This window comes from Procambarus clarkii, chromosome 37 (genome assembly GCF_040958095.1).
Source record: "Procambarus clarkii isolate CNS0578487 chromosome 37, FALCON_Pclarkii_2.0, whole genome shotgun sequence".
Classification (NCBI taxonomy): Eukaryota; Metazoa; Arthropoda; class Malacostraca; order Decapoda; family Cambaridae; genus Procambarus; species Procambarus clarkii.
Window position 1 is genome coordinate 19,790,537 of NC_091186.1, and position 10,787 is coordinate 19,801,323.

Consider the following 10,787-nt stretch of genomic DNA (forward strand, 5'->3'; position numbering starts at 1 on the left):
GAGGAGCAATGATCTACATAGGAATATATATATTATACTGTATTATATATAATATATATTATTATATATATATTATATATATATATACAGTATACTGTATATAATTTATAATTATTTATATATTTTAATAGGGTACAGCCCCGCCTCCCTGGAAGTTAATCCCCTTGTTGGCTGCCCAGTAACTAAAATGAATCACAAGCTAGCAACCCCACTGGCACTGTCTTTATCTTACATTTGTATGAACATGACCAACTGTGGCATTCAGGCTTTTCTAGTACGAAGTGGTTGCTGTGTCTTTTAAAGTAGTTTAGGGACTGTCAGGAAGTACTTTACTCCCCTATAAAAAACATTATGTGGCCTGTGGCAGTACAGTCCAAGCATTCTTGCTCAAGATGCCATACTAATGGTCGAGGCGGCGCACTCTGACCCGCTGCTTGTAGTGATACTCCTTGAGGTAGTTGTTGAGTGGCTTGGGTAGACGAAGGTTATTGATGCCATCGTAGGTGGTAGTGGAACAAATAACAGCACGACACAAGTGCTGCAATGGGAATGGGAACGTACGAGCAAGTGGGTTAGTTAGCATGGGCTCAAAAAACATACAACAAGATGGGTCCTTGTAATGCTCTATCAAGCCACACACAGTATCTGATGCGAATACGCCTGGATCGTGCGAGTCAAAACTAAACTTATGGTTCCACTGTTCAATTCGAGCATGGAGAGAGCGACCATAGCGTCTGAAAGAAACAGAGAAGAGATACTCTTCTTGCGCAGAGTCCCGGAGCAAGAAAGTTCCTTCAGGTCGGTTGTCAAGGAGACGTTCAGCTTCATATCTATCCATCTTGCCCCAGTAGAACACACAATTAGTTATACTCAGAAGATCAGGTACAAGACAATGAATGTAATCCACTTGTGTGTGCACAGTGCGTTGCAATAGAGAACCATCCCCAGCTAGACGGCCAACCTGCTGCAAGAAAGTTTCCTCTGTGAGTGAGGTAGCAACAGAGCGTGGCCCAGCCAGACCCAAACGAAGAGAACGCTCCAAAAGCAGCTGGAGGTCAAGCATAGAATTATAGGGTAAGGGTAAAGGAGTGACTGCACCTGCTTGCTGTAGCTGCAGTTGGTGCTGATGCTGTAACTGTAGATGTGTGAGAGCATGATGTGCAGGCGTGAGGCTGTGATGTGTTGGAGGGAGGGTAAGGGACCCTGATCCAAATCCTGGTGGTGGTTCCACACCCTCTGCCATCTCTCGTGCCCTTTCCTGTCTTGCATGTTCTTCCCAGTCTTCAATTGGATAAGCTTCTGGGTTAAACCTAGAAAGATCAATGACAGGAGCCCTTAGAGCTACAGCACCACCAGGGCTTGCGGCTATGCTTACTCCTACGCTGGAGACTGTGGGTACATCCTGGCCAGTGGGGTGTCCATGATGAGTGTGGTGGTGGTGGTGATGAGGGTGGAGTTCAGGATCAGGTCTCCTTAAGCTTGGACACATGCAGGCACCACAACCCACACTGGAGGTGACTTCGGGTTCTGGTTCAGACTTGGAAGGCCGTAGTCGGCAATTTAGTCGAAATGTCCAGGGGGTCTTCTTCTCTTGGGTTGTGGTGGTATGTCTCTGGTTGGTGTTTTTGTCTTGTGGCGATGCCTCTTAGGAAAGGCCAGAGTACGGAGGCGGCCTCCTCGAGGAGGTGAAGGTCGTGTCTCCATTCCACCCACACACTCCACCTCCAATTGTACACGCACCCTACATGAGGAGCACCAGTGACCACATCCACTATTGCTACTACAAGTTCCACCTGTCCCATTACATCTGCTGCTACTACTGCTCGAGACAGTGGCACTGGCAGTAATGGGAGAGTCTGGCCTCTGCTGGTGATGATAGTGATGGTGGTGATGGGGAAGGCTGCGAGGGGGAGTCACAACAACTGCATGAGAGGTGGGATCCGGGGCAGATGTAGTGCCATAAATGGCAGCTGTTGATGACAGGCCACCACCACAGCTGCATGATGAGCCTGAGCCACAACACCCACTGGCAAGGCTTCCTACCTCCTGCTGCTGCAAATGTCTTTCCTGATGTTCCCTATCTAGCTGCAGTTCTCTCATTTCTCGTTGTTGCTGTTGGTGCTGCACTCGTTGACGCACCTGATGGGGACTGTGTGTGAGATCCTGTGTTGAATCCATGGCCCAGTGAGATACTTGGTGCTGGTGCAGTTGGTGCTGGTGATGGTGATAGCTAGCCCCCTGGCCCATGGTTGGCTCGAGGGGCACGGCTCTAGAGGCACGGGTCAGGGCACACCTGACCTCATGCCTGCAACTTTCACCTGCCACCCTCACCACTTCATTTCCACACTTGTTCTTAGTAACTGTTCTTTTCTTCCCACGAAACTTGCACTACAAAGCGTTGCTTTGTACCTCACCAAACAAGCAGATGTGCAGTTTTTAGCTTTTAAGTCTATGCAGTCTCACAATAACAAAAATACTTCACACTGAGATCACCAATTAATTCAATAATTGCCATGTCAAAGATGCGAGAAGCATTATACGGAGAGAGAACGGTTGTCCACACATTGTTGGCACCAGCAAACATGAAGACGATCCTCCTGCCACCCTCTGCTATACATCTTGCACATCACTCTCCAACTCTCAATTGTCTGTAGAAAAGAAAAGAAGACATGTTAACTAAACCAAGTACACCAGGAATAAAGAACACTGATCAAATTATGTGATGACATGATGCAATCATTGCTAACCTTCTGAACATCACAATTCCTAGAGCAGTGCTTCCCAAACTCTTCAGCCACTACACATTTTTCATATAGTGTTCTTATTAATGGCCCCCCCCCCCTCCTCAGTAAAGGTCCCCGTCTGGTATCCTCTGGTATCATAATCTGCTCACTGCTTCAACTTATGGCCCCAGTTTGGAATCAGTGCCCTAGAGACCACCTAAACACAATTTTGTGTATGAACCTTGGAGCACTCTCACACAACAAACATTCTTCAGGCACAAGTAAGCATAGGACCTTCAACCAGTGAGGCCTCACAAGCAAGCCAAGGACCTTTAACCAGTGAGGCCTCACAAGCAAGACAAGACCTTCAACCAGTAATGCCTCACAAGCAAGACAAGACCTTCAACCAGTGATGCCCCACAAGCAAGACAAGGACCTTCAACCAGTGATGCCCCACAAGACAAGGACCTTCAACCAGTGATGCCCCACAAGCAAGACAAGATCCTTCAACCAGCGAAGCTTCAGCAGTTGGCAGTTAAAACTGACCTTACCAAACTCATATACTGTACAGTAATTTCAAGTGTTAATTTTTGTGTTGTGTTAGATTAGGTTAAGTAAATTGTTAAGAATTCTTAACTTCAAGATGTGTAGCATCAAGAAGAAGAAGAACTACAACAAGGAAAGTTGAAGTTTCTGTTTCAAGTTAATTACAGTACTGTTCTTGAATATTTTATTACAATAGGCTGTGTGTGGCAATTCAAATTATGTTGGCTGTGGTAAATAAAATTGCGAATGTTTACTTTTGGAATTAACCGGTAAAAAGTCAGCTAATCCAGTTGTCGGGCTTATCTGGATGGGGGTTCTTCCCCATACAGTTCGGGTAATCGAGCTCATACATTAAATTTAAGGAACAAACCTAATTCTGGTACTACAGTATTTGAATTAACCCTTAAACTGCTCAGCATAAGGCACTGGGAAGCGAAAAATATTCATATTGTGTAAAAACGACTTAAAAAGTTAAACAAATCTCCAACTTGTTGGCTTCAGCACCATGAAACTTTCATCAAAATATTTTCATAAATTGAGTTTAGACAAATTTTTTAAAAAGAAGAACATTTTGTTAAGGAGAACAGCTCCTATTAACTAAACTGATGGATAATGCATTTATAAAAGAGATGCAAGCACCTGTCCAATGCACAAAGAAGAAGAATAGTACTGTAGTAAGAAGTGTCCACAAAGTGGATATGCAGCTGGTGCCATTATAACATTACTGAGTAATACATAATAACAAATAATTATGAGTAAGTATTTTATTATGCTCTAGTTTGTTATATATCATATAAATACATTGTCCAATGTTAATACTGTATACTGTATGTTACAGTACTTTCATCAATGTCGAAAAAAATTATGGGATTTTTTTTTTAGATTTTAGTTTTTTCCTACTTTGTTTATTATGTGATTTTGTTGTAACCTTCACATCCTGGAGAGTGCATACCAGTCCCAAACTATTTCAAGATAAAATGAAACTTGTCAACAAATAAATCAATCACAACTCGCAGACCTTGGGGCTTTGAATTTTTGGGGCGGACTTTTTCAGATTTCAAACTATTTTCTTTCTCTTTAGGTTGTTTTGATGATTAGGGACCAGTTTAAGTTTTTTTCACTTATATAAAGTATACCCTAAATATATCCCCTAAATCGTTATAATTACTACAATTATCCCTATATTTAGTTTTTTTGGAGGGGGAGGTGGGGGTTATTTTTCTTGATTTCACTTCAACACATATTGACCTACAACTTTCACATATTCGAGTATGAATGCCAAACAACATTTATTAGCCACTGAACTGCTCTGCCTACAAATATGGCAACCCCCTGGGGTATAAGAAATAAATTCTTTCCAAAAAATTATTTTTCTTCTTATACAGTATTGTTAAAATGCAGTCTCTAGCAATATAAATTTTTTATATTGTTAAAATGTGCTCTCTGATCACGGGAAACTACAAAAAAATATTGTATGTGACATACTTTAGCTATGATGGAGCTGAGAAGTTGAGCAATTTATGGGTGCCGAGTGAATAGACGCCCGGGAACACTCAACCCGCCACCCCATGGGGTGGCAGTTGCCACAAACATAATTTTTCATAATTATTTCAATGTGTCTCATTCGTTTCTACTGTTTTTTTTTTTTTGCTGTAATATTATTCAAAAGTGTATAATTTATGTACAGTAATGTAGTTAAATGTGTGAAACTTAGTTCTGCTAAAAAATTTGGGGCTCATATATGGTGACATGTATATTATATTCTAAGATCAATTAAACCGTGTTTTTGCCGTTATTACACTATAAACACACACGTTATATGCAGTATAACTATCTACATCTTTGTACACCATAATGAGCCACAAAGACCGTGTGTTCAGTGTATATAAAAAGAACAAGAATCCAAGGTCAGCCTGGCGGCCAACAGCGAGTGTGGCAGGGCTGCCCCAAATACATTTTTACATAATTATTTCAGTGTCTGTGAATGGTTTTACATCTAGTTTTTTGCATTAATATTCAATAGTGTGTAATTTGTGGAATTTATATAGTTAAATGTGTGAAACATCGCTATTTTAAAAAATATGGGGCTCATATATGGTGACACGTATAGTATATTCTTAGATCAATCAGTGTTCTTGCCTTTTATTACATAATATACAGTAAACACTTTATATATTACTATCAACATTTATATGTATCATAATGAAGTAAAGGCAGTTCTGGTGGGTATGATATGAAATCAAAACACAGCATGGAGCCCACGGCATCGAGCAGACAATGCCACCAGTATGAAAGATGTAACACAAAACTTGATGTCTGAACACTTGAAAGATTATAAATATGTTTTTGGTCAAAATTTTAAAATATTTGTTAAAATTCTATTTATTGTGCTATTATTATTATGGGACTAGTTTTAAATGTACGCCTTTACATTGCGAACAATTTGATACTAAAATTAAAGATGTAACACGAAATTTTATGTCAGAACACTGGAATGATATAAATAATTTTGTGATGATGAACGTTCAAAATTAAAATACTTGTTAAAATTCCAGTTTTTGCTCTATTATTATGGGACTATTTTTAAAATACATGCCTTTATATTGCGAACAATTTGATACCAAAATGAGCGAAGTAACACAAAAATTGATGTTATCAAACTGAACGAGTATGCACATTAGGTTGTTCTGAATGTGTTGATGGTGAATGTATATAGTGTGTGACAGTGTATAGTCTGTAAATAGATTGTATATATACATAAATTAGCATGATACATGGTGAATATGTGCAACAAATGTGTACACAAGTGTCATGCACTTAACACAGTGTCTTTGGACAGTACGGATGTTTTACTGCCATAATATAGTGTATGTGTTCATTATACATAGGATTAGCATGTAAAAACAAATAAAATGTATTTGGAACTGTGCGCAAAAAATATGCAAAAATATATTCGTGGCAACTCGTGCGCCCCGCCCCGGGCGCCCCACCGGCCCCGAGAGCATACTGCTCTGGCGCACGGGGAATTATGACGACACGGCCCACCTTTCGGACCCCATAGCAGCCAAAGTAAGTACAATTTCGAACTTGCGTTGCTTTACCCATATACAGGGAGGGGTTTTTGACACTTTCCGAAGAAAAAATAATTTTTTCCCAAGGTTTCATTTCCTGCGCACTGGGGGGATGTCATATTTATAGGCTGCGCAGTTAAAGGGTTAATGAAGATAAGTTCCAGCTCATGCGCTATGGAAAAAATGAAAATATAAAAACGGAAACCACGTACAAAACTCAGGCAAATCATAACATAGAACGAAAAGGCAATGTAAAGGATCTGGGTGTACTCATGTCGGAAGACCTTACCTTTAAAGAACACAATAAAGCAGCCGTCACAACTGCAAGAAAAATGACAGGTTGGATAACAAGAACTTTTCACACTAGAGATGCTATACCGATGACACTTTTCAAAACGCTTGTGCTCTCTAGAGTGGAGTACTGCTGCACAATGACAGCACCTTTCAAAGCTGGAGAAATTGCTGACCTAGAGAGCGTGCAGAGATCCTTTACTGCTAAAATCCACTCAGTAAAACATCTAAACTATTGGGACCAACTAAAGAGCCTAAATCTGTACTCCCTTGAGCGCAGGCGGGAGAGGTACATAATAATTTACACGTGGAAAATATTATAGGGGCTGGTCCCAAATCTGCACACAAAAATAACATCACATGAGACCAGAAGACATGGCAGGATGTGCAGAATACCCCTGTTGAAAAGCAGAGGTGCAACAGGTACTCTGAGAGAGAACTCTATCAACATCAGAGGCCCGAGACTGTTCAACACGCTTCCGCTACACATAAGGGGCATAACTGGCAATCCCCTCACAGTGTTCAAGAGAGAACTGGATAAGCACCTCCAAAGGATACCTGATCAACCAGGCTGCGACTCATACGTCAGGCTGAGAGCAGCCGCGTCCAATAGCCTGGTTGACGACCGGGCCGCGGGGACGCTAAGCCCCGGAAGCACCTCAAGGTAACCTCAAGGTAACCATGCTAATCTAGAAGTTGGAAACATTTATCAGTACTGTACTGTACTTGATGCAAACCAAAGAGGTAATCACAAGAGAGACCAATGAACACAGGAGGCAAATTAAACTTGATTCATATTTGGAAAGAACAGCAACCATAGGATCTCCAACTACTGAAACCTCACAAGGAATCAAAACACCTTTAACCAGTGAAGCCTCACCAGAAAGCCAAGAGCCTTCAACCAATGAAGCTTCAGCAGCTGGCAGTCAAGACTGACTTTGCTAAGCTCATGGTGTACTGTACAGTAATTTGGGTGTTGTGTTAAGTTAGGTTATATAAATTTTCAAGAATTATTGATTTGAAGATACACAGAACTGCACAGTCCTGTATGCAGCATCAATCAAGAAGACTAACTACAATAAGGTTAGCTGAAGTTTGTTTTAGATTTCAGTACTGTACTTTTACATTTTTTTTAATTAGACTGAGTAAATTCAAATTATGTTGCTTATGATACAAAAATGGGTGAATACAGTATGTTCACTATTGGATTTCCCGAGTAAAAATTTTGCTTATCCACATGTCTGACAATGAGCAAGAGAAGAGGGGGGGGGGCCTTCTCCCAGATAATTTGGATAAGTGAGCTTGGCTATATCCTCGTATAACATTATTGTTGGCTATTCAATATCTAAGACTGGGCAGGTTGAAGTCCCCCAAGTAAGATAATATCTGGTATTAGGTTTGCCAGATTATCTAGGCCTTTCTTTATTTTGCTAATCTGCTCTGTGAATTCTTAAACCGTAGCATGTTGGGATGGGATGCTTGGATACAAGTCCACAGGGGTGCTGGGATGTTGGGATACAAGTCCACAGGGGTGCTGGGATACAGGTCCACAGGGGTGCTGCTGGGATACAGGTCCACAGGGGTGCTGCTGGGATACAGGTCCACAGGGGTGCTGCTGGGATACAGGTCCACAGGGGTGCTGCTGGGATACAGGTCCACAGGGGTTGCTGCTGGGATACAGGTCCACAGGGGTGCTGCTGGGATACAGGTCCACAGGGGTGCTGCTGGGATACAGGTCCACAGGGGTGCTGCTGGGATACAGGTCCACAGGGGTGCTGCTGGGATACAGGTCCACAGGGGTGCTGCTGGGATACAGGTCCACAGGGGTGCTGCTGGGATACAGGTCCACAGGGGTGCTGCTGGGATACAGGTCCACAGGGGTGCTGCTGGGATACAGGTCCACAGGGGTGCTGCTGGGATACAGGTCCACAGGGGTGCTGCTGGGATACAGGTCCACAGGGGTGCTGCTGGGATACAGGTCCACAGGGGTGCTGCTGGGATACAGGTCCACAGGGGTGCTGCTGGGATACAGGTCCACAGGGGTGCTGCTGGGATACAGGTCCACAGGGGTGCTGCTGGGATACAGGTCCACAGGGGTGCTGCTGGGATACAGGTCCACAGGGGTGCTGCTGGGATACAGGTCCACAGGGGTGCTGCTGGGATACAGGTCCACAGGGGTGCTGCTGGGATACAGGTCCACAGGGGTGCTGCTGGGATACAGGTCCACAGGGGTGCTGCTGGGATACAGGTCCACAGGGGTGCTGCTGGGATACAGGTCCACAGGGGTGCTGCTGGGATACAGGTCCACAGGGGTGCTGCTGGGATACAGGTCCACAGGGGTGCTGCTGGGATACAGGTCCACAGGGGTGCTGCTGGGATACAGGTCCACAGGGGTGCTGCTGGGATACAGGTCCACAGGGGTGCTGCTGGGATACAGGTCCACAGGGGTGCTGCTGGGATACAGGTCCACAGGGGTGCTGCTGGGATACAGGTCCACAGGGGTGCTGCTGGGATACAGGTCCACAGGGGTGCTGCTGGGATACAGGTCCACAGGGGTGCTGCTGGGATACAGGTCCACAGGGGTGCTGCTGGGATACAGGTCCACAGGGGTGCTGCTGGGATACAGGTCCACAGGGGTGCTGCTGGGATACAGGTCCACAGGGGTGCTGCTGGGATACAGGTCCACAGGGGTGCTGCTGGGATACAGGTCCACAGGGGTGCTGCTGGGATACAGGTCCACAGGGGTGCTGCTGGGATACAGGTCCACAGGGGTGCTGCTGGGATACAGGTCCACAGGGGTGCTGCTGGGATACAGGTCAACAGGGGTGCTGCTGGGATACAGGTCCACAGGGGTGCTGCTGGGATACAGGTCCACAGGGGTGCTGCTGGGATACAGGTCCACAGGGGTGCTGCTGGGATACAGGTCCACAGGGGTGCTGCTGGGATACAGGTCCACAGGGGTGCTGCTGGGATACAGGTCCACAGGGGTGCTGCTGGGATACAGGTCCACAGGGGTGCTGCTGGGATACAGGTCCACAGGGGTGCTGCTGGGATACAGGTCCACAGGGGTGCTGCTGGGATACAGGTCCACAGGGGTGCTGCTGGGATACAGGTCCACAGGGGTGCTGCTGGGATACAGGTCCACAGGGGTGCTGCTGGGATACAGGTCCACAGGGGTGCTGCTGGGATACAGGTCCACAGGGGTGCTGCTGGGATACAGGTCCACAGGGGTGCTGCTGGGATACAGGTCCACAGGGGTGCTGCTGGGATACAGGTCCACAGGGGTGCTGCTGGGATACAGGTCCACAGGGGTGCTGCTGGGATACAGGTCCACAGGGGTGCTGCTGGGATACAGGTCCACAGGGGTGCTGCTGGGATACAGGTCCACAGGGGTGCTGCTGGGATACAGGTCCACAGGGGTGCTGCTGGGATACAGGTCCACAGGGGTGCTGCTGGGATACAGGTCCACAGGGGTGCTGCTGGGATACAGGTCCACAGGGGTGCTGCTGGGATACAGGTCCACAGGGGTGCTGCTGGGATACAGGTCCACAGGGGTGCTGCTGGGATACAGGTCCACAGGGGTGCTGCTGGGATACAGGTCCACAGGGGTGCTGCTGGGATACAGGTCCACAGGGGTGCTGCTGGGATACAGGTCCACAGGGGTGCTGCTGGGATACAGGTCCACAGGGGTGCTGCTGGGATACAGGTCCACAGGGGTGCTGCTGGGATACAGGTCCACAGGGGTGCTGCTGGGATACAGGTCCACAGGGGTGCTGGGATACAGGTCCATAGGGGTGCTGGGATACAGGTCCACAGGGGTGCTGGGATACAGGTCCACAGGGGTGCTGGGATACAGGTTTACAGGGGTGCTGGGATACAGGATCACAGGGGTGCTGGGATACAGGATCACAGGGGTGCTGGGATACAGGTTCACAGGGGTGCTGGGATACAGGTCCACAGGGGTGCTGGGATACAGGTCCACAGGGGTGCTGGGATGTTGGGATAAAGGTCCACAGGGGGTGCTGGGATGTTGGGATACAGGTCCACTGGGGTGCTGGGATGTTGGGATACAGGTCCACTGGGGTGCTAGGATGTTGGGATACAGGTCCACTGGGGTGCTGGGATACAGGTCCACAGGGGTGCTAGGATAATGGGA

At 46.1% G+C, this 10,787-nt stretch overlaps 2 protein-coding genes across 2 annotated transcripts; both read right to left on the minus strand.

Annotated features, from left to right (window-relative positions):
- Window positions 1-260: 260 nt before the first annotated feature.
- Window positions 261-2,395, minus strand: LOC123765736 (uncharacterized). Its single transcript, XM_045754451.2, is given in 2 exon segments — window positions 261-1,590; window positions 1,593-2,395. Coding segments are annotated over 2 exon segments (1,845 nt in total). The 5' UTR covers window positions 2,248-2,395; the 3' UTR covers window positions 261-400.
- A 5,686-nt stretch (window positions 2,396-8,081) lies between these two features.
- Window positions 8,082-10,421, minus strand: LOC138371855 (mucin-2-like). Its single transcript, XM_069336889.1, has one exon. It carries the CDS (start codon window positions 10,419-10,421, stop codon window positions 8,082-8,084), a length of 2,340 nt encoding a protein of 779 aa, XP_069192990.1.
- Between the last annotated feature and the right edge of the window lie 366 nt (window positions 10,422-10,787).

Coding starts and splice junctions, on each gene's coding strand:
- LOC138371855 (XM_069336889.1), bottom strand. CDS start 10,421: ATGGACCTGTATCCCAGCACCCCTGTGGACCTGTATCCCAGCAGCACC.